The sequence below is a fragment of the Mesoplodon mirus genome, assembly GCF_964341445.2.
Source record: "Mesoplodon mirus genome assembly, chromosome: 13".
In the NCBI taxonomy this organism is placed as follows: Eukaryota; Metazoa; Chordata; class Mammalia; order Artiodactyla; family Ziphiidae; genus Mesoplodon; species Mesoplodon mirus.
In genome coordinates, this window is record NC_138989.1 from 7,613,227 (window position 1) to 7,641,047 (window position 27,821).

A 27,821-nucleotide genomic window follows, 5' to 3' on the forward strand; every position below is an offset into this window, starting at 1 on the left:
CCCTTTCAATGCAGTAACAAGGAAATAAGATTGCAATTTTTTAAAAAATCGCCCCTCCACTTTTTTTTTTTTTTTTTAATATAAGGTAATACTGATACTCAGGCAGAAGAGGATGAAAGAGCCCAGGAGAGTCAGGTAATATTCCTTCCTTTTGCTTTGCTTACTTGCTATTTTTAAAAAATCATTTAATCTTTTGAATAGGTAATGTATTCATATGTTCTAAACATTAAACAACGTTACAAATACGTACAGTAAAAAAAAAAAAAATCTCCCTCCAAACACCATCTCTCTCCTGCTCAGTTCCCAACCCCCCAAACAGGTAATCAGGGTTATTAATGTTTTTTTTATTTTTTGAGATTTTTTTAAAGGTACATACAAGCTAAGACTAATAGTCTTTCCTCCTCCTTTTTTTTACACATATGGGGGCATATTACATAAACTGATCTGCACTTAGCTTTTTATAGCTGTATAGTATTCCATTATATGGGTGTACCATAATTTAATCAGGCCTTATTGGTTGACATGACATTTGGGATGTTTTCTGATCTTTTAGGTGTATCATAAACAATGCTATAATGAACTGTCTTGAACACCTATCATTTTACAGATATACTAATATTTCTTTAGGATAAATTCCTAGAAGTAGAATTGCTCCATAAAAGGTTCCTTCCTCATCTTTACCTTAAAAAGACAGGGCTCTTGAAAACTGTTTCCTAAAGCCAAAATTATCAAAATAGCCTTAGTTTTAAAAATGGTATTATATGGAGGCAAACTATTCTGTTTTTGGAAATGTATAGCCCACAAGCAACAAACATCTATTTTCAATTTTTATTATATATGTTGGACATACTTATCCCATTCAAAATTGAAAGGTAAAAGGCCTTCTTTCACTTTTAAATAAAAGAGAAACTCAGTACATTAGTGATTTGTTTTAGTTATGACATCTCCTTTGAAAGGCATGTAAGGATTCAACGCACAGCCTCATTTACCCTGAATAGCATCGTCTCTGCTTAGTTCGTATGTCTGAGGAGCACAAACTTAATTCACAATGTTTTCTCTTTCCCCCTTCCTTTCTGCTTCCATTTGTTTCATCTGCCACTGCCAACGCTTTTCTTCCAATCAGCAAATGGTTTGTTTTATGTTTCCTAATTTGTGAGCACGTGTGTGTGTGTGTGTGTGGTTTCCCACTGTACTTACATCCATTTTGTGGCTTTTTCCCCCCTTTCTGATATGTATCTGCTAACAGGATAAAGTCTTTAGAAAATACAGTTTGAGAAGTGCGATGAGATTCGGTGGGTCTTGCCTTCAATGGCAGAAGGGAGATTCTGCAGAGAATCAAAGCTAGTGATTTCTAGCTTTGTTTCATAATTGCCCCAGCAGGAGAAAAAGGCCAGATATTTCTTTAAAAAGTGGATATGTATGTATGAGTATGTACACACACACAGATGTATTTTTTAATACTGTAAAATGGGATTTTTTCCCAATGGACATTTAGAGAAATGAGACCTTTGTATTTGTAGAAGAGGGAAGAAACTGATTTTTTTCTTTTCTTGGCTGCGCCATGCAGCATGTGGGATCTAGTTCCCTGAATGGGGATCGAACCCTCGCCCCTTGCATTGGAAGCGCAGCGTCTTAACCTACTGGACCGTCAGGGAAGTCCCGAAACTTACTGATTTTAAATTAAAGTGCCCTTGCTTTGCAAGGTTAGGACAAGAGCGTTTCCTCCCGGTGGGCAGTCATCTCGTTATCCCACTGCCCCAGTTCTGGGCCCAGGTGGCCTGAATGCTGCCCCTTCAGTGTGTGGCCACACCTCCTCAGGTGAAAGAGAGCTTAAGCCTTCTCTTTAAAACGCCTTCCTTGGGCTTCCCTGGTGGCTCAGTGGTTGAGAGTCTGCCTGCCGATGCAGGGGACATGGGTTCGTGCCCTGGTCAGGGAAGATCCCACATGCCGCGGAGCGGCTGGGCCTATGAGCCATGGCCACTGAGCCTGCGCGTCCGGAGCCTGTGCGTCCAGAGCCTGTGCTCCGCAACGGGAGAGGCCACAACAGTGAGAGGCCCGCATCCTGCAAAACAACAACAAAAAAACCCACCTTTTTCTCTAAAGACCCATTTACCATCCCACCATGACTAATAAGTGAGTGTTAAATCGTAGTTGGAGGAGAATTGCCATGAGTTTTTTTAAATCTACAGAACGTAAGAGTCCTGGCTTAGTTGTAGTTTAGTGTAACAAGTAACTGGTTACGCTTTCTGTACTGTGTGTGTGTGTGTGTGAGAACATAATCTAAAACACAGCTGGGTCACGGCTGCTGTGGGCCCCTGCGACTCCAGCATATACTCTGCAGCCACAGCCTGAGAGTGTACTTGTAGACTTCTTGATGCTCCAGCGAACACATTTAAGACATTTTACACATCTGCTTTTGTTTTTTTCCTAAAAAATCAGATTGATTTCCTAAATTCAGTAATAGTGGACCTTCAGAGGAAGAATCAGGATCTCAAGATGAAGGTGGAGATGATGTCGGAAGCAGCCCTGAATGGGAACGGTGACGACATGAACAATTACGACAGGTATTTATTTCACGTCCAGCAATACTGAGCGGAACCTTAGTTCCATCTAAATAAATGTGTGTTTTTAAAGTTAGGTTCTCCAGACAGAGGACAAATATCGCATGATATCGCTTCTAGGTGGAATCTAAAAAAATAGTACAAATGGTACAAACAGAAATAGAGTTACAGATGTAGAAAACAAACTTACAGTTAGTTACCAAGGGGTAAAGGCGGGGAGGGATAAATTGGGAGATTGGGATTGACATATACACACTACTATATGTAAAATAGATAACTAGTAAGAACCTACTGCATAGCACAGGGAACTGTACTCAATACTCTGTGGTGACGTATATGGGAAAAGAATCTAAAAAAGAGTGGAATTATGTATATGTATGGCTGATTCACTTTGCGTACAGCAGAAGGTAACACAACATTGTAAATCAACTATACTCCAATAAAAATTTTTTTAAAAGAATATATATATGTATAACTGAGTCACTCTGCTATACAGCAGAAATTAACAAAACATAAATCAACTATACGTCATCAGTAAAATTAAAAAAAACAAAATTTAGGTTCTCCAGTGGATTGGAGAAACAATTGCTTTGTGGTTATTTGGCCATAAATTGACTTCCACAAATCTGGCAAGAGAGTGAAAATGGTTTGATGTGAACATTCAAAGCGTGGACCGTAGTACTTAAGCACTTGAGGCTCCCAGACCTGGCCATAATTCCTGCTTATTTTTTGTTCATTACAAGTGATACTGTCTCTTGAATTTCTTCTGATGGAGATGAGTTTCTGATTATGCACGTTAACATTTGTAGTGATGACCAGGAGAAACAGTCCAAGAAGAAACCTCGCCTCTTCTGTGACATATGTGACTGCTTTGATCTCCACGACACAGAGGATTGTCCTACCCAGGCACAGATGTCTGAGGACCCCCCCCATTCCACACACCACGGCAGTCGGAGCGAGGAACGCCCCTACTGTGAAATCTGTGAGATGTTCGGGCACTGGGCAACCAACTGCAATGACGACGAGACTTTCTGATGAAGCCTCATGTCCAGAACTGGGCTTTCTCAGATGCACTAGCGTTTAGGCAACTGACCACCAGCATTGTGTGTGCAGACTTCAGGATCTTTGACCCCCCCATCAACAAATCTAAGAAAATATTTTGATCTTCAACAAATCTCCCTTTTAGTCTCCCCTTATAAGTTTAGCAGTTAGAAGAATAAATAGGTGAGTTTTCACCTCTGATTTTATCTTCTTGATTTTTAAAAAGTATTAACAAGACATTGCACCAGATGCCATTACATTCATTGTCCCTAGGGAGACCTCAGAGAACGACTCCTACCCTCACAATACCTTATTTAAGTAACTTTAAATTATGCTGTTACTTTTCATATTTGCACTAAAATATTTCCAGGCTGCGTTTGTATATTTAGATGTTTTGGTTAAACTTTGACACTGGAATGAGTTGAAAAAATGTGCTACTTTGCATATTCATCTACTCATTTAAAGTATTTTATATTTAAAGAAATATCTGAGCTCTTTGCACTACCTGATGTCAGTAGTGCCTTTATTTCAGGCTTGATGATACTTAGGTGTGATTATAAAATCATGAAACAGGTAAAGGGAGGGGGAAGCCCCCAAACTGCTGTGGGGACATTTTATAATCTCTATGCTGCACCCACTTACTCTTCTATGGTGTTTTGTTTATTGGTTTTGCATAATTTCAGCTTCTATATATTATATGTATATATTTTTGTAAAATCTCTATTTTGGGAAAAAACATATACAATGTGTCTTTCTTTTCAGATTTTTACCTTTATGAAAAAGAAAACCCTTAAAATGTTCATCAGGACCTAGCGGACTAGGCCAGAAATAGCATCATGTGGCTTTGCAGCTCTTTGTTCTTTGTGTTTTCATTTTATTTCTTTTTCAGATGTAAATAACTGGGAGAATTTTCTCCAGATTTTTTTTCCTTCTCCAGCAGATATCCCCAGCAGTCAGTTAATTAGATAATAAGCCACTATAAAACACCTAAATTAACCAATCTACAATCTTTACACTTTTTTTTACTGTGTTTTTAGATGAATGTACGATGAGAAATTCAACATTAATAATTTTGGATTTTCTTATCACAAAAAATAAACTGAAGGACCTCAACCACAAGAAGTTTATCAACCAGTTTGAATCTATTTATCTTCATTTGAATGTCTCCTAGAATATGTAAAAAGTAATAAATAAATGTATCTTCCATGAGACATGTATAATAACTTCTATAATTGTATATATGCCTTTGATGTATTTTCCTCTCAAGTTATCAACTATGTGTTTGACAAGTGAAAAATCTGTAGTCAGTTGAAATTTGGGGTTATAAACATTATAATAGGAACTGTTTCACAAACGATATGTAAAGCAATATTAAAATCTGAGCAAACAAGTGTTCTGTATCTACTTTAATAAATGGTTCTTTTTTGCCAGTGTAGTAAACTGGTATTATTCTCAGGTTTATTTGTCGTAATGTTTTTTCTTTAAGTGAGCGAGCACTAGAGACCCAAATAGCAATTTCTACTGCAGTCTGTTGATAAATTGCTTTTAAGAAATTATCTCAAAGCATTCTGTGACCCATTCAGCATAAGATAAATACCCAAGGTGGTTATCCATTGCTATGTCTCACTATATTACCTGACAGAAATGAAAGTGGCACCATGTAGTACCCACTACCTATTACAGCATGAAGTTTGGAAGGAAACTCTGTGAAAGCTTTTGTGGTATTTTCCAAAATGATAACTGAACCAAGCAATCTGTTTTATGAGCTCTGACCCCCCCATAGGTAGATATTTCCAAAGCAGAGTTACCAGCTGAACATTATTTTGACCTAAAAATTACCCTGACAGTGGTCCTTGACTTCAGCATTGACCGAATTGATGAAAAGACTCAAAACTATGAACTACATTTGTTGTGGTGACCATTTCACAACATATACATATATCAAATCATTATGTTGTACACCTAAAATTAATATTAAATATCCATTATATCAATTAAAAATACATTTTAAAAAGAAAAAATCTCTAACACTAAACAAGTCTGTGATATTTATAGGGCAACTGCGGTAGTATTGCAGCATCTCCAGTTGGGTCTTTACACAAATAAAACACCTCTGTTGATCATTTAGAACCCTGGTCCTGTTTGCAGAGGATCGTTTATCATCCTGTCTTGCTCATTTGCACCCACGCATGCCTGAGAGTTCGCTAACCGTGGGCATTTTTACCTCTTACGTGGGTGTGCCCTCATTTACCAGTTCAGGACATGGCCTGCTGAGCTGAACATTTATTCTCACAGATGGTGCTAAAATAATACATGTTCTCAGCTGAGCAAAAAACCTGGGCAGGTGAGAAGAGTTTGTGATACAGGTTGAGAAGAATCCCTGTGAAAATCGGGTGAGAACTAGGGCATGGAACAGTCTGCATGTGTGGAAACATGTTATTTTAAAATTAAATGTCTTTGATAGAGTCAAGAAGTTGAGAGTGGAAGTATGTAAATACGTATAGTTGATTACTGTGTCATCTCCGAATTCCACTCTTTGTTTATTCATACTCCATGGTAATTGCTTAGCGAGTCCTTTCTTAGTAACAGTGTATAAAGGGTTGAAGGGAGCCAGGCAAGACCAGACATTTTCAAGCCCCTTTCACCAGATCCCAAATAGCCAATTTTACACCTCAAAGTACTGAAACGGATATATCTTCCTAATAAATTATTTACTTAGCAATTATTAAATAACAGGCACCCTGCTAAGCCTTTTACATAAATCACACGATGTAAATTACATCCTGTTTCACCCTCGCAACTCACGAGGTAACATGCGAATTTTACCTAGATTCCACATCGGATAGTATTTGTGTGAAATAACATGTCGCGTGAATGTCTACTAGGAAAGAGCTGAACAGACAAGTCACTCAAGTTTCCCTCAGCCCTTAGCCATTTTTGTAGATTTTAGCCGACAAACCAAAAGGGCAAAGCGCAGGACCTTTTTGATTGCTATAAGTTAAAAGATTTCCATTCAAGTTTAGCTTCGTTACCATTTTACAGCGAGTACGCTTGCTGCTAAGATGAAAGTCTCGATTTTTAAACGGGACGAGTAGGATCCGGTCTCTGCCCTTAAACCCAATTCTCAGCGCCCAACTGAGGTGCCCTGGACTGGGGCGCGGTCTGGACGGGTCTGTCGGTCGTGGGGAGCCTCGGAACCCACGCAGTGGCAGAAAGAGGCGGGCGCTAGGGCCTGGGGAGAAAGCAGCAGACACCCACCGATTCCGGTTTCCGGGTTTGGCTTGCTGTCAGCGGCCCTCGTCACGTGAACATGCCGTCACGTGACAGCGTCTGTGGTCCTCGCGTAGGGGTAAAGCCGATCCGGTTGGATTGCAGGAAAAAGAGAGCGGTGGGGCAAGATGGCGACGCACCTGTCCTACGGGCGAGTGAACCTGAACGTGCTGCGCGAGGCGGTGCGTCGCGAGCTGCGCGAGTTCCTGGACAAGTGCGCGGGAAGCAAGGTGAGGGACAGTGCGCGGCGACACCGCCCTCCGGCGCCGTCCGGCCTGGCCTGATCAGGTCCCTGACCGCCTGGGCTTCAGGTGTACGAGGTTTCCTAGGGCTTCCAGGAGGAGAGCTGGCGGGAATGATAAGTCGGGGAGAGGAGCCCGCTGGTGGGGCCTGGGGCGTCCAGCCCGCAGTCCGCGTGGCATCGTGATTGTTTCATGGCAGCAGAATAAGCCACCGTGCTGTCTCAGCTCCTAGTGAACCAGCTCGTGGTCAGGTCGAGGGATGGATCTGGTGCCCCCCAGCTCCCACCCCAGACACTGGAATTGGTGAGGCGGGCCCGGCCCAGGGACGTAGCTGGGCCAGTGTCCGTTCATTACAATGATTATATGTGTCGTTACAAATCATACCCTCAAAAGTATGAAGCACCAGCACCTTACAACCTGCTGCACCCTCGGATTATGAGAAGTTGTAGCTATTTGAGGTTTTAACGTCGGCTTCCTTAAGTAGTATTGTTCCTCCTGTTAGACGTTTGTTAGCACCCAGCTCACAATGGAATCAGAAACCGTAGATTAGAGACTTCATAGGATTTCTTTTAAGTGGTATTACCTTTTAAGTGGTATTACCAGTATTACTGGTACTTACCTCCAGTAAGTAACTGGCAATACAACTCTGAAGAGAAAGGGGAAATTGGGGAAACTCAGGAATCAGTATTAGAAAGAATAGGACCTCAAGAGGTAGAGTGGATGCTAGAAGTAATTGAGAGAAAACAAAAGCAGGCTAAGTCCTACGTGCCCAGTTCAAGCTCAGGAAATAAATCTGAAATCTGAATGAGATCATGGATTGTATCAATGTCAGTATCCTGGTTGTAATACCTATTGTACTATAGTTTTGCAAAATGTTTCCATTGGGGGAAACTGGGCAAAGTGTACTAGGGGGTCTCTGTTGTTTCTTACAACTGAATATTAATCTACAGTTATATCAATAAAAATTTCAATTAAAAATGAAAGAAAAGGAAATCACACTGGATTTTAGCAGTAGTAGAGCCCCAGAGCACTACCCTGTGGGGTCATTAAGTCCTAGGTTGGAGTCCTGACTCCCTTATACTGTGTACGTCCAAGGTCCCTATATGGCCTTGGACGTTACTTAAACTTTCTGAGCCTTTAAAAATTTCCTCTTCTGGGACTTCCCTGGTGGCGCAGTAGTTAAGAATCCTCCTGCCAATGTAGGGGACACGGGTTCGAGCCCTGGTCCGGGAAGGTCCCACGTGCTGCGGAGCAACTAAGCCCATGCGCCATAACTACTGAGCCCATGTGCCACATCTGAAGCCGGTGCACCTAGAGCCCGTGCTCCGCAACAAGAGAAGCAACCACAATGAGAAGCCCCTGCACTGCAACAAAGAGTAGCCCCTGCTCGCCGCAACTAGAAAAAGCCCACACCCAACAAGACCCAAAACAGCCAAAAATAAAAATTAATTAATTAGTTTAAAAAATAAAGTATACAATTCAATTTTAAAAATTTCCTCTTCTGTCAAAATAAGATTTGTAATACCTATGTCAGAGGTTTTAATTTTTATAATTCGATTATATGATACTTATATATAAAATACAAGTTGAGGACTTCCCTGGTGGTGCCGTGGTTAAGAATCCGCCTGCCAATGCAGGGGACACGGGTTCGAGCCCTGGTTCATGCCGCGGAGCAACTGAGCCCTTGTGCCACAACTACTGAGCCTGCACTCTAGAGCCCGTGAGCCACAACTACTGAGCCCGAGTGCTACAATTGCTAAGCCCAAGTGCCACAACTCCTGAAGCCTGCGCACCTAGAGTCTGTGCTCCGCAACAAGAGAAGCCACCGCGGTGAGAAGCCGTAGCCCCCGCTCGGGAGAAAAAGCCTGCACGCAGCAAGAAAGACCCAATGCAGCCAAAAATAAATAAGTTTAAAAATAAAATAAAATAAAATACAAGTTGAGTTGTTGCAATTGGCAGTTTCCATATGGTTCAGTCTAATAATAATACCATGACACAGATACACAACAAAGTACAGTTCCTTCTTTCCTTTGAGGACAGTGATTAGGTCTTAACTTTCCCATTAACACCAGCAACATCACTTGCCCTGATGCTATTTTTTTAAGACCTGCAGGATATGAATGTGACCAGAGCCAGTTACAATCTTTGTGAATTCAGATTTTGAGGCCAATAGTTCTACTACGTATGACTGCTATTTTCTGTTGATATTGTTGAAATTCCTGATATTAACTGTAATAAGAGAATGTTTCTCCCCTCTTATAGGCAATAGTTTGGGATGAGTACCTCACAGGACCATTTGGCCTGATTGCACAGTATTCACTACTGAAGGTAAATGAGCTATTTGGGTTTTGTTCAGGGATTGATAATTCTGTACTTTAGGGACCTCCCTGGCAGTCCAGCTGTTAAGACTCTGCGCTTCCACTGCAGGGGGCGCAGGTTCGATCCCTGATCCAGGAACTAAGATCCCGAATGCTGCGAGTTGCGGCCATAAATTTTAAAATTAAATTAAATTAAATTTAAAAAATAATAATAATTCTGTACTTTAGCAATAATGATAAGTTTACATTTCCTCCTGCGTAGTTGGCTTGCAAGGCTCTTTGGTTTTTATAAACACCGATACCAATGCCTGGCTAACATTTTGTATACAGCAGTCCTTCAGCTAATGATTCTATACTGATCCTAATTACTAGCATTGTATTATGTGACTGTTACCTGGTGTCTCTGATAGCTCATCACGTGAGAGTCATTTAAATTCAGATACAGTAGCAGTGACTTCATCCAGAAACCTTGTCCGTTACACAGCTGGCTTTGGGAAATCTAAATTTTGATAACAAAGTATTGATGTACATTTGACTGGGAGTGTTTATGATGTCTGAGTCTGGATACCATACGTAAATTTCAGGGGTTTTGTTAACCTCTCGTGTGTGTGTGTTTTCCTAGGAACATGAAGTGGAAAAAATGTTCACGCTTAAAGGAAGTCGTTTACCAGCAGCTGATGTCAAGAATATTATTTTTGTTGTCAGACCCAGGCTAGAACTGATGGATATAATCGCTGAAAATGTGCTCAGGTATCTCTCAGAGCTTATGTTTGGGCCAAAAGAAGTGAATCCTTCTCGTGGTTTTAATGTCCTGAGCTTTTCATTGTGAACCCCTTCTCTTGCCAGTACCTTGGAAAATGGTCTTTTGGAAAAACTGGGACAGGCACGGAAGAATACAACGAAGGAAAGTGGGAAACTTGTGACATTGTTCAAACAGTTTGAGAGGGCGGTTATCATAAAACCCCATTCTTTCAGGGCAGCTAAGAGTTTGGACGTGTATCAGTAGAAAGGACACTGATTTTAAAACAAACAAAACACCTCTAATGGTTATACTGAATATAAGGTGCTTGAATTTCATAAGCAAAGTAAGAGCTGATTAAAATTTAATTTAGCATCCAGTCTAGGGAGAGGAAGTTCTCTCAGCCCAGTCTGTACTCTGTGGTATAATCGATCGATGTGGCCCCTAAAATCTTAAAAGCATATGGGCTATTTTGAGAAGTCCAGTGTCGAGGAGAGATAGGAGCCAAGAGTGATGTTTCGTTTTAATATGAGACGCTGCGGCTGCATTGGTTTGGTTAAAGAACAATTTGTTTTCAACAAGACACAGATATCCTGTTTCAATAAACCTGAGAGCTTTAATGCCCCCATAAATAGTTGAAGAGAAAGCTAGAAAATGCAGATACTGGCTATGAATCGATGCTTTCCTTTCAGGGAAAAAAAAAGAGAGAGAGCGAGAAAGCGACTGTTAACAGTTTGGGTCTGAAAGTCAATGTTCATATGTTTATCTAGCCAGCATTTATTTAGTGCCACCCAGCATTTATTTAGTGCCACCTATGTGCCTGGCAGTTTGAATAAAGTAAGTGAAAGGGTCTGTGACTCTAAAGAGCTTGCAAGCTAACAAATGTTGCTTCTTTTGCAGTGAAGACAGACGTGGCCCAGCAAGAGACTTCCACATTTTGTTTGTGCCACGACGTAGCTTATTGTGCGAACAGCGGTTGAAGGATCTAGGTGTTTTGGGATCCCTTATTCACAGGGAGGAGTACAGCCTAGATCTCATTCCATTTGACGGGGATCTCTTATCCATGGAATCAGAGGGTGCGTTCAAAGTAAGTTTGGCGTTTTCTTGTTTAACGTCAGACTTTAATTTTTGCCAAGTTTGTGAGCATGATGGTCATGTTAATCTCAGGTGTACAGCAGAGTGCTTCAGTATTTTTGCAGGTTATATTCCGTTACAGGTTATTACAAGATATTAGGTGTAATTCCCTGGGCTGTACAGTCAAGCCTTGTTGCTTATCTATTTTATGTGTTCTAGTTTGTATCTGTGGATCCCATACCCCTAATTTGTCCCTCCCCCCTTCCCCTCCTCACCGGTAACCACTAGTTTGTTTTCTATGTGTCTGTGAGTCGGTCTCTGTTTTGTGTATACATTCATTTGTATTATTTTTTTAGATTCCACATATGAGTGATGTTATATAGTATTTGTCTTTGTCTTACTTCACTAAGCATAACATTCTCTAGGTCCATCCATGTTGCTGCACATGGCAATACTTCATTCTTTTTAGTTTTTTAAGGAACCTCCATACTGTTTTCCAGTGGCTGCACCAATTTACATTCCCACCAACGATGTAGGAGGGTTCCCTTTTCTCCACACCCTCTCCAGCATTTATTATTTGTAGACTGTTTTTTTAAATTAATTTTTATTGGAGTATAGTTGCTTTACAATGTTGTGTTAGTTTCTGTTGTGTAGCAAGGTGAATCAGCTATACGTATACATATATCTCCTCTTTTTTGGATTTCCTTGCAGGTTCTCATTAGCTGTCTATTTTATACCTAGCGGTGTATATATGTCAGTCCCAATATCCTAATTCATCCCACCCTCCCTCCCCCCCGCCTTGGTATCCATACGTTTGTTCTCTACATCTGTGTCTCTGTTTCTGCTTTGCAAATAACTGATGGCCATTCTGACCAGTGCGAGGTGATACCTCATCGTAGTTTTGAGTTGCATTTCTCTAATAATTAACGATGTTGAGCATCTTTTCATGTGCCTATTGGCCATCTGTGTGTCTTCTTTGGAGAAATGTCTATTTAGGTCTTCTGCCTATTTTTTGATTGAGTTGTTTGTTTTTTTGTTATGGAGTTGTAGGAGCTGTCTGCATGTTTTGGGAGTTAAGCCCATGTCAGTCGCATCATTTGCAAATATTTTCTCCCAGTCCATAGGTTGTCTTTTCGTTTTGTTTATGGTTTCCTTTGTTGTGCAAAAGCTTATAAGTTTGATTAGGTCCCATTTGTTTATTTTTGCTTTTATTTCTATTGCCTTGGGAGACTGACCTAAGAAAACATCGGTATAATATACGTCAGAGAATGTTTTGCCTATGTTCTCTTCTAGGAGTTTTATGGTATCATATATTTAAGTCTTTAAGCGTGGCACGTTTTTAGAATTGGGCATTTATCTTTGCGTTCTAAGAGTTTTAAGAATTCTTAATATATTCTGGATGCAAGTCTCTTACCAGATATTTGATTTGCAAATATTTTCTCCCATTCTGTGGGTTCTTTTCACTTTTTGGTGAAAGGGATATCTCAATGCACCAAAGATTTTAACTTTGATGAAGTTCGATTTATCTGGTTTTTTCTCTTGTTGCTTATGCTTTTGGTGTCGCATCTGATCTAAGGTCATGAATTTACTCCTATGTTTTCTTCAAAGAATTTTACGATTTTGGTCCTACATCTAGGTCTTTGATGTGTTTTGAGTTTATTTTTATCTGATGTGAGGTTGGGGTCCAACTTCCCTCTGCATGTGCAGATATGCATGTGGATATCCATGTGTTCCAGTACCATTTGCTGAAAGAGTATATTTTCCTCAGTTAATTGTCTTGGTACCCTTGTCGAAAATCAGTTGTCCCTAAAGGTGTTTATTTCTGGTGTCTCAGCTCTACCCCACTGATCAATATGTCTTTCCTTAATGCCAGTAACACACTGTCTTGATAAATGTAACTTGGTAGTAAGCGTTGAAATTTGGAGGTATGAGCCCTTCAAAGTAGTATATCACTTTTTTTCTTTCAGTTTGTGTTTTTTTAGTCTTAATAAATCCTTCTCTACCTGAAGACATAGAAAATCTTGTATTTTCCTTTAAAAGTTTTGAAGTTTTGCTTATCATATTCATGTCTTTAATTCAGCTTGAACCATGTGTTTGGAGTGTGTGGTGTGAAGTAGGGACTAATGTATTTTTATCTGTATTTTTCCATATGGGGCTTATTTATTTTTTCCATATAGTGCCAGTTGTTCCAGCGCAATTTTTCCCCACTGATTATTTTCGGCATGTGTTTGTTAGCAAATATGCATATCTTTGTTCCCCAGTTCTGGATGGTTTTTCCAAATGTAACTTTAGATATTGGTTTTGTTTACAACTTTATTTCAAAGAATGCTTTCTCTCATAAGAATATTACTTTATGTTTAAAAAAGTAATTTGAAAATCTTTCGTAAACATAATCTGTGTACACGAAAATTTTCTTTGAGTAAGAAAGGGTACAGAATGAAAAGTAAGCCACTCTCCACCCAATTCTCAAAATGCCATACCTCCCAGAAGCAATCACTATTACTCGTTCTTTTTTATTTGTTTTTGGAAGTGCTTTAGGCAGCTACAGCTCATAGTATATATGAGCTTTTATTCAAATGGTAGCATATCCTATATAACTTCGGTAACTTGCTTTATTCTCTTAATAATATATCTTGGAGTCATTTTCTACCATCTATGAAAATACTTTTTTTTTTTTTTTTTTGCGGTACGCGGGCCTCTCACTGTTGTGGCCTCTCCCGCTGCGGAGCACAGGCTCCGGACGCGCAGGCTCAGCAGCCATGGCTCACGGGCCCAGCCGCTCCGCGGCATGTGGGATCTTCCTAGACCAGGGCACGAACCCGTGTCCCCTGCATCGGCAGGCGGACTCTCAACCACTGCGCCACCAGGGAAGCCCTGAAAATACTTTTTTATTCTTAGCTGAAGCTGTATACTGTTCCATTGTTTGGATGTACAATGATTTATTAAGTCAGTCCCCTTTTGAAGGACATTTTGTTGTTTCTCATCTTATGCTTTTAGAGGCAGTGCTACAGTGAATTACCTCGTGCATAGATCACTGTACACGTGGGCCCTGTATCTGTAGGCTCTTTACCTGCCTTTGACATTTGTCTTTTGACTTGGCTTATGGTAGTTTTTGCTATGCGTACTTTCTTAGTGTAATCATATTTATCTGTATTTCCTTCTCTGAGTTATGCATATGTGACATTGATGCTGCTGGTCTGGAGACTAGAACTTTTGAGAACCACTGGTGTTGTGCAAAAAATTATTTGAAACTCTTTCTTCCCTAGTATGTTGTTACAGTGACCACCGCTTTCAAAGAGTTAACCTGAGGAAGAACTAAGTGGCACCGCTGATGAATTTTATAACCAGGAGAGCTTCTTGGCTCTTCTTTTCAGCCATGTTCCCCACTGATTTGCTTACAGTAAATCTCTTCCAATGATGGTACAGATTTCCCGCCCCCCAACATTTTATGTGAAAAATTTCAAATATACAGAAAAGTTGAAAGAAGGGTACAGTGAACACCTGTATACTCATCACCTAGGTTCTGAAATTAACATTTTGCTATATTGGCTTTATCACGTAGCTATAATGGTATACCCTCATGTAATTAATTCACATCCGTGTAATTAATGTGAATTGGTAGCAGCTGAGAAAAACTTGTCCTGGCATGACAAAACCTGTCCAGAGGAGAGATTTCCTGTTTATTTAACCGCTGGTTTGCAGAAAAAGAACAGAATTCTTTTCTGCTGAGAATTTCAAGCCCTTGGCTTATATATGTTCACTTAAGATTCTATTTTAGAAGTCAAAGATTTCGCCTGGATAATAAAGCTGAAAGTTCTACCTAATGTTAAATTCAAGTCCGGTTTCTGATAGAGTTGAGGTAATTTTACTTATTTATGTGATTTTAAACAGTGAGCATAATTTAGCTTTTCATGGCATCAGGAGGCACATGTAGATCTCTCTGTGCTTTGGGCTGTGATTATGATCGTCTTGAGCATCGCACTGCACAAAACGTGGGAATTAGAGTTCAGCTCATTGAACTCTAATGCTCAGTCACAGGGCTTAAACTACTGTGGCCTTCATATGTATATGCAGAAATCAGTATACATAAAATCTACCTACCTCCTTTGTGAAAACTGCAAGGTAGCGGACGGTGGAGGCCTCCCTTCCGAGGCGGCGGTGCGGGTGCTACCCGCTGGGGCTCTCTCCCCCGTGCCAGCCCGCGCATCCTTCCCTGCGAGGTCCCCGCGTGGCACGACCAGGCCCAGTGGCACGGATGTTCCCATGCAGGCGATTTTGACAGCCATCATCCTACCAAGCTATTTTGAAATGTGATGTCAGTCTGGAGGACGGATAATATATAAGCCAGTTCTTGACACGCTGTCTTACACGGAAACATCTGAGACCATCGGCCCCCTTCACTTTGCCATTGAACATGATCCCTATAAGCATATAATACATAATTGTTGAAATGTAACTAAAATGTGGAAAATATGTATATCTTCTTCTGGCTCAAGGAATATTATTATACAAGAGTTAAAAACTGTGACCTTTCGGGCTTCCCTTGTGGCGCAGTGGTTGAGAATCCGCCTGCTGATGCAGGGGACACGGGTTCGTGCCCCGGTCCGGGAAGATCCCACATGCGGCGGAGCGGCTGGGCCCGTGAGCCATGGCCGCTGAGCCTGCGCGTCCGGAGCCTGTGCTCCGCAGCGGGAGAGGCCACAACAGTGAGAGGCCTGCGTACAAAAAAAAAAAAAAAAAGAAAGAAAAAAAAAAAAACTGTGGCCTTTCGTTTATACAAATGGAAAATTGTATTGACTTCTCTCAAGTAGTAAGGTAAGGGAAGAAAAATAAAGTTTTCTCCAGCCTATGCCCTAGTCACAGTACCATATTTTTTTCTCCTTAAGACTTTCAAAGCAAAGCTTAAAGGACCTGCATGATTGAATGAGTTCATGTTGTCCTTTTAATAATTTTAGAATGTAAAGTTTTCTTTAAAAGGTCTTACTTCTTATATAGTGCACTAGACTGGCTGGTGTTATGTGAGTGAAGCACTATAATTTTAGTTAAAATCAAAACTGCCTACCCTTTTTTCCCCCAACCTGAAGTAAGAATTGCCTACAATTAAGTCAAGAAAACAAACACATTCCAAGTAGTTACAAGTACACCTGTTTAAAATTCATTTTCTCTGGTTTGATAAACATAGAAAAACAAAACAAACAACCCACAAAAAAACTGCCAGGTATTCTATCGTGTAGGCATGTGGGACTTTGGGGTAAAAAAATATGTGTATTTAAATGTTAATGGGTATTAGCATTTGTCCCTCCAAAAATGTCCTCATGGCTTGAAATACCAGGTGATTCCACAAGCACAGAATACAGGGATATTAGTACAAATAATCATCCGACCACGAATTATAATAGAGCAAAAAATTCAAGATTAATATGTCATCAACTTTTAAATTTTTTTAAAAAAGAATTACAAAAAGAATGTCTATAGTAATACAACTTTTTAAGTTTAAAAAAATGAATACGATATTGAGAGATATTCCCTAATATTTTTTTTTCTTGAATTTTTAGCTTAGCTCTGCTCTGATAAGAAGTTTTAAGTAATTTTTCAAGGAAGTACGTCTTCGGACATTCTTGAGTTGGACATGTCGCATGCAGTGAAATGTTAAAATCATCAGACTTGGAAGAGCCGCCAAGCACTCTCCCCAGGCTCTTTCCAGGCACAGCCCTCCTTCCTCCCTGGGTGGAGCACATGAGTCGCACCCTCTCGTGCTTAATGCCTCTAGTGTCCCCTCCCTCCTGGCTTTGGAGGCTAGAAGCACGTTGGGAGGGTCGGTGAGGGGTGTCTGGTACAGTGTTCCATTTTGACTTATGAGTGGATGATGATTGTAAAAAAAAAAAATCAAACAATTTCTAATAATAAAAGCTAACATTTGTTAAGGACTTACTATATGTTTCAGGTCCTGGGATGAAATATTTTACATGCAATTACCTCATTTAATCCGTATACTGTGTTGAATATACTCCCTTCTGCAGACAATGAATAGGCACAGAGAGGTTACCTAAGTGGCCGAGGGCACCAGTTGGGAAGTGACACAGCCGAGGTTCAGATCAAAACAACCAGAGTCGAGAACCTGTGCTCTTTCCCACGTCAGAACTGCTAGAGTCTCTCTTCTCACTTCCTAGCTGGTTTTGTGTATATTTTGGGGTCCCTTTTTCCATGCAGAAAAGTATAATTTTGTCTGCTTTACAAAATATACCCTGTATATTGTATAAGGTAAAATATATTTTCTGAAAATGAGATCACTCTCTAAAGACTCTTCAGCTACCCCTTTCTCATTTCTCAAGACATTATGGCCTTCATTTGCTGTCAGTACATATGAAACTGGCATCATGTTTGTAAAAACTGCCAGGTATTCTGTTGTGAGGTCATCTGGGACTTTGGGGGGTCAAAGAATATGTGCGCTTATGTGGCCCTCCCACGGTGTCCTCCTAGCCTTTACACTCACAACGGTGAATGAGAGAGCCCAGTCCCTGTGTCAGTCTTTCTTAATCAGTAGCTTATTCAAGAGCTGATAAACTAAGAGGAGTGCCTTCCAGAAGGCTCTGCCATGGGAGAATTGCTGCCATAGCTGCCCCCGACGGCAGAGCTTTTGGCCTCCTGGCCTGGGCTGGACCCGAGTCTGCAGCTTCCTGGCAAAGTGGGGAATTAGTGGAAATGGTCTTACCCAGTGGCTGTGTAGTCCCAGCGCCAGATAGAGGTGGGTGCCTCACGCACCCAGATGACCGTGACCGTAACCGGCCCTTCGTCCCCGCAGGAGTGCTACCTGGAGAGCGACCAGACCAGCCTGTACCACGCAGCCAAGGGGCTGATGACCCTGCAAGCTCTGTACGGGACGATCCCCCAGATCTTTGGGAAAGGAGAGTGCGCCCGGGTGAGAAACGGCAGGTGCTTCTGGTGGTGGAGGAAGGGTCCCCTGGTCCCCAGGAAGGGAAGGAGTGGGAATCTGTTTACAAATACAGTTAATCCTTTTTATTTGGGAATTCACCTATTTGCTGAAATTTATTTGTAGCCCCCAAATCAATATTCACAGTGTTTTGTGGACATGCTCAGAGCAGCAGTAATTTGAGTTGTCCAGTGTGCATATTCCCAGCTGAGGTCACACAGAGCAGCCCTCTGCCTTCAGCTCATACCATAAACAAGTGTCCTTTTTGCCCCTATATAATGCCATGCGCTGCTCAGTGCCACTTTTTTTTTTTTTTTTTTTGCATTTTTGTGCTCTTTTTGATGGTGATTTTGCTGTTTAAAATGGCCCCCAAGGGTGGTGCAGAAGCACTGTCTAGTGCTCAGAGCGCAGGAAGGCTGTGATGGGCCTTAGGGAGAAATCTCGTGTTAGATGAGCTTCGTTCAGGCATGCGTGATGGTGTTAGAGAATCAGCGGCATATATTTAATGTGTCTTTAAACAGAAACACACATAAGACAAGGTTATATATTGATCAGATGACAAAAATGTTTTAACCAGAGATTTGCGGCACCCTAACCCTGATTGCCCCTCGGGGCAGTGGTTCGGTATTTGCTGATTCAGTTTTCACAGCAACTTTATAGAACAGAACTACTGTGAGTAACAGAAATAGACTCTGAATTATGCCCCGTTGAGAAGTAGCTGCTGCCACTGGCTAAAGTGTAAGTGTTGGGACAGGCGGCCAACAGCGAACGCTTTTCTGTAGCTGCTTATTTCTTATCCATCTCACTCTTCCACCGTTTTTCTCCTTTTTTCACTTTTTTGATTCTTTCCATTTTTAGCCGAATATTTTAACCTGCTTATTCCCAGGAGGGTCCCACCTGATCCCATGTTTTGTTTCCAGCAAGTGGCCAATATGATGATCAGGATGAAGAGAGAGTTCACAGGGAGCCAGAACTCGATATTCCCTGTTTTTGATAATCTCTTGTTGCTCGATCGGAATGTGGACTTGCTAACGCCTCTTGCCACTCAGCTTACGTATGAAGGACTCATCGATGAAATTTATGGCATTCAGAACAGTGAGTAAAGTAACACCTACTTTTACTAATAGGTAATCTGATAAAAATACCCAAAAGGCCGTTTTTTTAGAAGGTGCTTCCTTTTCAAATAAATCAGAGAATATTTGAAAAAAATTAAAATGCTGACTTTAGACCTGCAGACGCTAGGATTAAACGACATCTGAGGGACTTCCCCGGCGGTCCAGTGGTTAAGACTTCATGCTTCCAATGCAGGGGGCACGGGTTCAGTCCCTGGTCAGGAAACTAAGATCTTGCATGCCGCACTGTGTGGCTAAAAAAAAAAAAAAAAAAAAAAATTAAACGACATCTGAGCAAACTACCATTGTCTGCCACACAAGGGCTGGCAGCTGTTGACTGCACAGGACTGTGCTTGCCCGCTGTGAGCAGAGGCCAAGGGCTAAATAAACAGATGGCTCTGCAGTTGGAGAACATAGATGCCGTGGCAGGCAGTTGTTCAGGAAAGCTTCTGGAAGAGGTGGCCTTGGTACTGGGTTTGGAAAGAGGGGTAGAGTTTGGGGGGGTTGCTGGCGAGGGGCAGGTGGCATAACACCTGCAGGGAACCATGGGACGAGCAGCTTGCTGAGGCAGAGAGCACAGCTGGGACGCTGTGGGGAAAAGGCTGATACGGGAGGTTGGGACACTCAAAAGAAGATTTGAAGGCCTGCTAGAGTTTAGGCCTGACAAACTGTTGGGGTCAGAGGTCACAAATGTTTTATCTGGTTTTGGTCCGCATGATGTTTGTTTGTTTCTGTCAGCATTTAAAATTGGAGAGAATTTTTAGTAATAATCCTGATGGATGCCATGTCTTTTTTTAAATTTATTTTTATTTCTTTGGCCATGCCACGTGGCTTGCGGGATCTTAGCTCCAGGGATCAAACCCAGGCCCTCGGAAATGAAAGCACGGAGCCCTAACCACTGGACCGCCAGGGAATTCCCATGTATGCCATGTCTTTAAAAACATCTGAAGCTCGGGCGACCCCGAGGTCACATTCCCACATTGCAGCTGGTGCCCAGTGGAGCTCCCTCTTTAGACAGGCCCCTGTCTCCGGTTTACGACAGGTCCCACCACTCCCTCTGTCCCATGCAGGCCCCCTTCTCTGGTTTCCATCAGCCCCTGGCCTCTATTGCCATGCTGAATTACATCACAGGGAGCCAAGGAACAGCCTAGAGGAGAAAACACAGAGACAGAAAACAGAGTAGTGGTGGCCAGGACTCTAAGAGGATGGGGAGTGACTGCCTATTGGGTATGGGGTTTCCTTTTGGGATAAAAAGGTTCTGGAACTAGGTACTAGCTGTGGTTGTACAAAGTTGTGTATGTACTAAATGCTACTGCAGTGTTCACCGTAAAATGGTTAAAATGGTAAATTTTATGTTATGCGTATTTTAACCATAAGGATGGATAGGTAGCCGAGGGAATGGGTGAAGACACAGCCACGAAGAGGGGTTTCCACAAAACAAAGAGTCTTTAATGATAAAGTTGTAAAAAATCTTATTTTTAAATTATTTGTTCCAAAAGATGACATCTTAAATACTTTTTAAAACTCCATTTCATTGACAGAGGAGTTCTGTGCTGGAGAGTGGGTGGGAGTCAAAGAAACGAGGTAGCAAGGCTGTTGGAAAAAAAAAAAAACAGAAGGAAACAAGGGTGCCTCTCCTCTCGTGGTCCCAGAGAGTGAAACACCCAGGAGACCATTAAAGGGAGCTAGAGTTTAGAGCAGGGAGGTGACCTGTGAGGCAGCCTCAGGGGGCTCTGTCTAAGACAGGTGAGAGGTAGGAGGGGATTCTCCAAGAAGAGAAGGAATATGTAGAAATTCACAGTTTCTCTGCAGCAAGTTTTTTCCATAATATGAGTCAAATATCAATTAAGGGAAAATTGGAAAAATAAAGAAGGAAAACATAGATCTCCCATTATCCCTGAAGCCCTACCCCCCAAACCTTGGGACGGCCAATGTTAATATTTTGGTATATTTCCTTATAGTCTTTTTCTATGCAGAGTTGATTTTAGTTAACGAAAAATAAATAGCATCAGCTTGTCCAAATTATTCTGAACCTCTTTTTTTGTCATTTTGTTTTCACCGCGTGGCTTGCGGGATTCCCCAACCAGGGATTGAACCCTGGCCCTCGGCAGTGAAAGCACGGAGTCCTAACCACTGGACCGCCAGGGAATTCCCTGAACCTCTTTTTTGATTTGGTATAATATGAGCATTTTCTCAGCATATGCATAATTTTAACAGCTTAATTAAAATCCATAATATATATTATACCATGGTTTGCATAATCCTTCCCCTAATGTTGGGCATTTTAGGTTATTTGGGGGTTTTTTATGGTTATAAAAGCATCTGTATACAAAAATTTTTTTTCATATAGCATATTACTTTCTTTCGCTACATTCTCTGATGCGGGATTTTGGGGTCAAAGTTGTTAATGTTATAAGGCCCTTGATTCATATTGCCAAGCTTCTTAGAGTTAAACTGGCTTATAGGCAACTCATAAGGGCGTGTGGGGTGTTCCCGGAAATGGTGACTAAGTTGGTTTGGCAGGAACAGAGACGGGAGAAGAGGGTTAAGGCTACTTAGTGGAGGGGCTGGATGCTGTGCTGAGGAATTTGGGAGCTTGTTCTAGAGCGGGGTGGACAACTTCTGTAAAGAGCCAGATAGCGGTAGCTCCAGTGGCGCCATCGGTTAGCGCACGGTACTTATAAGAGCCAGATGGCAAATATTTTAGGTCATGCAGTGCCTCTGTGGAATCTCACTTCTTCTTTATAATGTGAAAGCAGCCCCAAATGAGACATAATGAAAAGGCATGGCTTTGTGCCAATAAAACTTTATTTATAAAAACAGGAAGTGGGCTTTCAAACTATTTTCGACAACAACCTATAGTAAGAAATATATATTTTTTTTTTTTTTTTTTTTTTTTTGCGGTATGCGGGCCTCTCACTGTTGTGGCCTCTCCCGTTGCGGAGCACAGGCTCCGGACGCGCAGGCTCAGCGGCCATGGCTCACGGGCCCAGCCGCTCCGCGGCATATGGGATCCTCCCGGACCGGGGCACGAACCTGTATCCCCTGCATCGGCAGGCGGACTCTCAACCACTGCGCCACCAGGGAGGCCCAAGAAATATATTTTATATCATGACCTAGTACATGCACACATATGTGTGTGTGAAACTGAAGCAACATTTTATTTAAATAAAAAACACCCTACTTCATGTGATGCACTATGGTATTTAATGTTTTGTTTGTTTATAATGCTAATTGCAACCCACCAACTTGATTTCATGATCTACTAATAGGACATGACTTACGGTTTGAAAAATGCCGGAAGATAATGGGGAGAGCCTTGTAATTTTTTTTAAGTGAAAAAGTAACCTGATCCCTGAATAAGTTCAGGAACTGGTCATTGCTGCAGTGATTCAGATAGGTGCCCCCAAAGAAAAGCGGAACCATGATATGAATATTAAAGAGTCACTACATTCTGTACTTTGATCGTGGAAAAATCAGAACCTCAGTGCTATACTCCAGTTTTTTCTAAAGCCGGCTTCCATCCTCTCCTAAGTTGGAAGATTCTGTTTTGTGCCTGAGCACTTGACTGGTTCTTCCATTAAGTGCGCACAGAGCCTTGTTCCCTTCCACTGTTGTTCAGGTTACGTGAAATTACCTCCGGAGAAATTTGCACCTAAGAAACAGGGCGATGGTGGTAAGGACCTTCCCACGGAAGCAAAGAAGCTTCAGCTGAATTCTGCGGAGGAGCTGTATGCTGAGATCCGAGATAAAAACTTCAATGCAGTGGGCTCCGTGCTTAGCAAGAAAGCAAAGGTGATCTCTGCAGCGTTTGAGGTGAGACGGTTTGGTTGTCCTCCTGGTTCTGGCTAGACTGCCCACCCCCCGAAGGAAGGGCGAGCTGCCGGAAGTGCAGCCACGAAGCAGAGCTGCAGTTCTCATCCTGAGAAACCGCAGGCTCAGCCGTTGGAGGACCCAAGAGTTTCTTTTTAAACTTCTTCCCAGACCCATGAGAAAAGGTGTTAATTTTTTCTCCTTTTGGGGGAGAAAGGGGTAGTGTTTGCAGTTTACATGCTTTCACCATAAATATTTGTTTTACCTTCCTTTTAATTATTTCCTATCTCACTTAAGAGGAAGGCAGCTGTTTAAAAAAAAAAAAAGAGGAAGCCAGCTGTACTCTAAATAAAATATCCTCTATAATAGAACTTGCAATTTGGGCCAAAAGCTCCCAGTTTAACCAACATGCAGGGGAACGCTGCAGATGCGGTAGGTGATAATAAGAGTGAAATCCCAGCAGTCCAGAGCTTTTAAATTGGCGGCTTCATTATCACCTTCCTGCCTCCTCTTGTCCCACCACTGATTTATTCTTGGTTAAGCTCATTTTTGAAACATGTGAATTCAGTAAGATGCTGAACTCTGCGTCTTTAATCTTTGGAAACATAAATTGGGAGAATTTTTGAAGGCTGATTTTTTTTTAATTGAGTGTGTATTCCAGGTTTCATCTTCCTTAGGAATTGTGTTTGCCAGTTGATTTTCTTCAAATTTCTGAAGTTACTTTTGGCTTAAATTACTAAATTTTGCAAAACAAACAATGTTCTCATCACCCAGTAAGGTTCTCTTTATTCATGGACAGTATTCAAGATTGAGGTTCAGCAGTAAGAATGGATTTATTTTTCTATTACGAAGGAAACATTTTGCCGTTTATGTTCCCCTCTTAACATGTCTTTGTTTTAGTTTTTTACTTAGAAATGTTTGTGGACAACCTAGTACTGTCCCCCACAAATACTAATCACAATATGATCTGATGCCTGGAAAGAAAAAACATGAGGCATTTGCTCCCTTAAAAAGTACTAACGCGGGCTTCCCTGGTGGCGCAGTGGTTGAGAGTCCGCCTGCCGATGCAGGGGACGCGGGTTCGTGCCCCGGTCCGGGAAGATCCCACATGCCGCAGGGCGGCTGGGCCCGTGAGCCGTGGCCGCTGAGCCTGCGCGTCCGGAGCCTGTGCTCCGCAACGGGAGAGGCCACAACAGTGAGAGGCCCGCGTACCGCAAAAAAAAAAAAAAAGTACTAATGCAGTGAACGGGAACAACGAGCCTATCTTTTCTGTTTTTCTGGGTCATGTTGGAGGTGGGTTTGGCCTGATTTATTTGTGTTCTGTTCTTTCACATTAGTATAAATTAAATGTCCTCTAAGCAGTACAAAGAACAGAGTACTGAAAATATTTTCCCTGCTCAACGGTTCTGCTGTTTTACCCGTTTCAGGAGAGGCACAACGCCAAGACCGTTGGGGAGATCAAGCAGTTCGTTTCGCAACTGCCCCACATGCAGGCAGCAAGGGGCTCCCTCGCAAACCACACCTCGATTGCAGAGCTAATCAAAGACGTAACTAGTGAGTATCCTTGGGAGTGATGGTGCTCACCTGGGCCTGACTTGCACGCACCATGACTGACACCGTGATCACTGGCACCACAGTACTCCTTTGGGAAGGTCAGCTCTGTTTTAACACCATATGTTATTCTCAGCGTTAAGTATTCGAATGTTTATAGTCAAAAATGTTCCCTTTGTGGTTAGCTCAATTTTTTTCATTATTAAAATCACATAATCATATGATAAAATATTTGGAATGTCAAAAAGAGAAAAAAATTCTTCCCATAACATGAGGCGGTTAATTTTTTCAGTCTGGTTTTTTTCCTGTTGTTAAAGATTAATTAATTAGAGCAGCATCATGTTTCTGTTTTAGTTCTTGTTTTTCTCTTGAAGACTCTCTGCAGAATTGGTAGAGAGCATATGTTAAGTATTTTGAAAGGGCTTGGAAGATGTGTGTTTACTCATTAAAACACAGGCTGTAAAAGCTGAGTTGGAGATTGTTCAATGCCCTGTTTTATAAAGTATACTTTGAATCTTATATAAAAGTGTTGGAAAATCAATCCATTGTTTTCATATTAATAGAAGTGGAAATCAAGTGAAACTGGGTTGGATGTGATGATGCAAGTTAAAATGGTCTTTCAAGATTAGCTTTCACTGATACTGAGAAAAAATTCTTGAGTCCTTTTGAAAGTCCTAAGGATAGCAAAGGGGTACAGTGGTCGACTATTTCTAGATGTAATTTAGGAGCTCAGGATTGTAGGGGTTTCCATGTTTCTTAGAAGATTCTTGTCAGGTGACGATTTGAACTTTTTGCTTGCTTTCCTTTTTGTGTGTCTCGTTTCTTAATCATGCTCTGTGTATAAAAGGGTTAACATCAATTTCTTAGTTACAAATTTGCTAATTCCATTTTAGCTTCTGAAGACTTCTTTGATAAATTAACAGTGGAGCAGGAGTTTATGTCTGGAATAGACACGGATAAGGTATGTGTACAATAAAACTGTTCTAACAAATAACTGATATCTTATCAAACATAAGATTATAGCTAGAAAAGCAATTGCTTTGATTCCCATGCCTTGTCTACATTTTTTTTTTAAGATGTTGGGGGTAGGAGTTTATTAATTAATTTATTTATTTTTGCTGTGTTGGGTCTTCGTTTCTGTGCAAGGGCTTTCTCTAGTTGTGGCAAGCGGGGGCCACTCTTTATCGCGGTGCGCGGGCCTCTCACTATCGCGGCCTCTCTTGTCGCGGAGCACAGGCTCCAGACGTGCAGGCTCAGTAGTTGTGGCTCACGGGCCTAGTTGCTCCGCGGCATGTGGGATCCTCCCAGACCAGGGCTCGAACCCGTGTCCCCTGCATTAGCAGGCAGATTCTCGACCACTGGGCCACCAGGGAAGCCCCTTGTCTACATATTTTGAAGAGCAAATGCAAAATGTGAAAATAGAGATTTCATCAAGTATCAAATATTTAACATTATCCTATGAAGGCACTTTCTGCAGTGCACGGAGAGGTGAGACCCAGCCCCTAAAATCAAAGACCTTTAAGGACTATAATAGATAAATGAATAGATTTGCTTTCTGAGAGGATTGATCATATAATTTCCCTTAAATATTCACTTCTATTACTAAATTTAAAATTGCTCGATTTATGAAAATTCCCATCTTCTAAAAAGATTCCTGTCACTTTATGCTGATAAATTGCTGCTGTTATGGTCACACACCCGGGACATGCAGCAGCCTCTCCCGAGGTTGTCCGTGGAGACAGGTGAGTCCAGACAGGCCGCTGGATTGCCTGCGTGTGCCCTCAGTGCCCTGTGCTCCCCGTCGCTGGTGTGTCTGCATGGTGACGGGGGTGCGTGTAGCAGAGGCAGAGGACCTACTTCGGAGGGGCCTTAGGGACAGTGAAAAAAGGAAGGAACCGCTCTCCCACGCAGCTCCTTGTTTTTTTTCATTTTTTATTTTATGTTGGAGTATAGTTGATTAACAATGTTGTGTTAGCTTCAGATGCACGGCAAAGTGATTCAGATACGTATATACATACATCTACACACGTATATATAGGAATAGATTATGGTATCTATTCCTTTTCAAATTCTCTTCCCACCCAGATCACCACACAATATTTGACTTTGAAAAATAATAGTAAATATCAAGTTCTTGAGGTCCCCAGACCAGATGCTGGTACCGGTATATATTTTGTTTCCAGGTCAACAGTTACATTGAGGATTGTATTGCCCAAAAACATCCACTGATCAAGGTGTTAAGACTGGTTTGCCTCCAATCCGTGTGCAATAGTGGACTCAAACAAAAAGTTTTGGATTATTACAAAAGAGAAATCCTTCAGGTCAGTATAATTTTAAATTACTAATTTGCCAGGGGAGAAAACATCTTTTTAAAAAAATACTTCCCAAAGCTGCTATTTTGGTATAGTGTTTCCACTATCTTTTAAATTTTTTAATACATGGAGGGATTGTCCTTGGTATTCATTGTTTATTGTGTTTGCATAATAATAACAATAGCTAATGTTTAGTGAGCTTTTACTATGTGCCAGGCTCTATTGGAAGAGCTTTATGTGTATTCATTTGTTTAATCCTTACAACGGCACTGAGTTGTATACTCTTACCATCCCCATTTTATGGATGAGAAAACTAAGGCACAGAGTAGTGCTGTAACTTGCCCAAGGTCACCAGCTAGTATGTGGCAGAGCCAGGGCTAAAACCCAGGCAGCCAGGGTCTAGTGCTCTTGTTGTTAACCCATCTGTTCGATGGAGGAAGGGAACGTTTTGCACATTTCTGATGATGATTCTTTAGCCAACTTACTTAAATCAAGCCTGTTACTTTATATAAGGAAAAGCCCACCATTGTTTTTAAAATTCTCCCTTCTGTTTAAAAATGTCTCAGGCACTATTTATTTGCTATTACTAGTCACAGTTAAGTATGTTAGTGTTAAAACTAAATACTCATTCAGGTTGGGTTTTGGGGTTTTTTTTTTTTTTTTTTTTTTTTGCGGTACACGGGCCTCTCACTGTTGTAGCCTCTCCCGCCGCGGAGCACAGGCTCCAGACATGCAGGCTCAGCAGCCACGGCTCACGGGCCCAGCCGCTCCACGGCATGTGGGATCTTCCCGGACTGGGGCACGAACCCGTGTCCCCTGCATCGGCAGGCGGACTCTCAACCACTGCACCACCAGGG

The 27,821-nt window shown here is 41.6% G+C and overlaps 2 protein-coding genes across 6 annotated transcripts in view; both read left to right on the top strand.

Moving 5' to 3' along the window:
- CLIP1 (CAP-Gly domain containing linker protein 1) overlaps positions 1–5,057 on the top strand; it is a 122,862-nt gene extending 117,805 nt beyond the window's left edge. For all 4 annotated transcript variants that reach the window (XM_082641031.1, XM_082641034.1, XM_082641033.1 and 1 more), the window contains 3 exons: positions 86–135; positions 2,440–2,564; positions 3,371–5,057. In XM_082641031.1, coding sequence (XP_082497157.1) covers positions 86–135; positions 2,440–2,564; positions 3,371–3,596 — 401 coding nt within the window. In that variant the 3' untranslated portion in view covers positions 3,597–5,057. The remainder of the gene's footprint in view (positions 1–85; positions 136–2,439; positions 2,565–3,370) is intronic.
- A 1,875-nt stretch (positions 5,058–6,932) lies between these two features.
- Positions 6,933–27,821, top strand: part of VPS33A (VPS33A core subunit of CORVET and HOPS complexes) — a 29,148-nt gene continuing 8,259 nt past the window's right edge. For both annotated transcript variants that reach the window (XR_014295790.1, XM_082641492.1), the window contains exons 1-10: positions 6,933–7,102; positions 9,377–9,442; positions 10,055–10,182; positions 11,072–11,258; positions 18,048–18,164; positions 19,097–19,271; positions 22,911–23,104; positions 24,529–24,655; positions 25,546–25,613; positions 26,836–26,973. Coding sequence is in view for 1 of the 2 variants with exons in the window: in XM_082641492.1 (XP_082497618.1) it covers positions 7,001–7,102; positions 9,377–9,442; positions 10,055–10,182; positions 11,072–11,258; positions 18,048–18,164; positions 19,097–19,271; positions 22,911–23,104; positions 24,529–24,655; positions 25,546–25,613; positions 26,836–26,973 (1,302 nt within the window). In the remaining variant the exon portion in view is untranslated. The remainder of the gene's footprint in view (positions 7,103–9,376; positions 9,443–10,054; positions 10,183–11,071; positions 11,259–18,047; positions 18,165–19,096; positions 19,272–22,910; positions 23,105–24,528; positions 24,656–25,545; positions 25,614–26,835; positions 26,974–27,821) is intronic.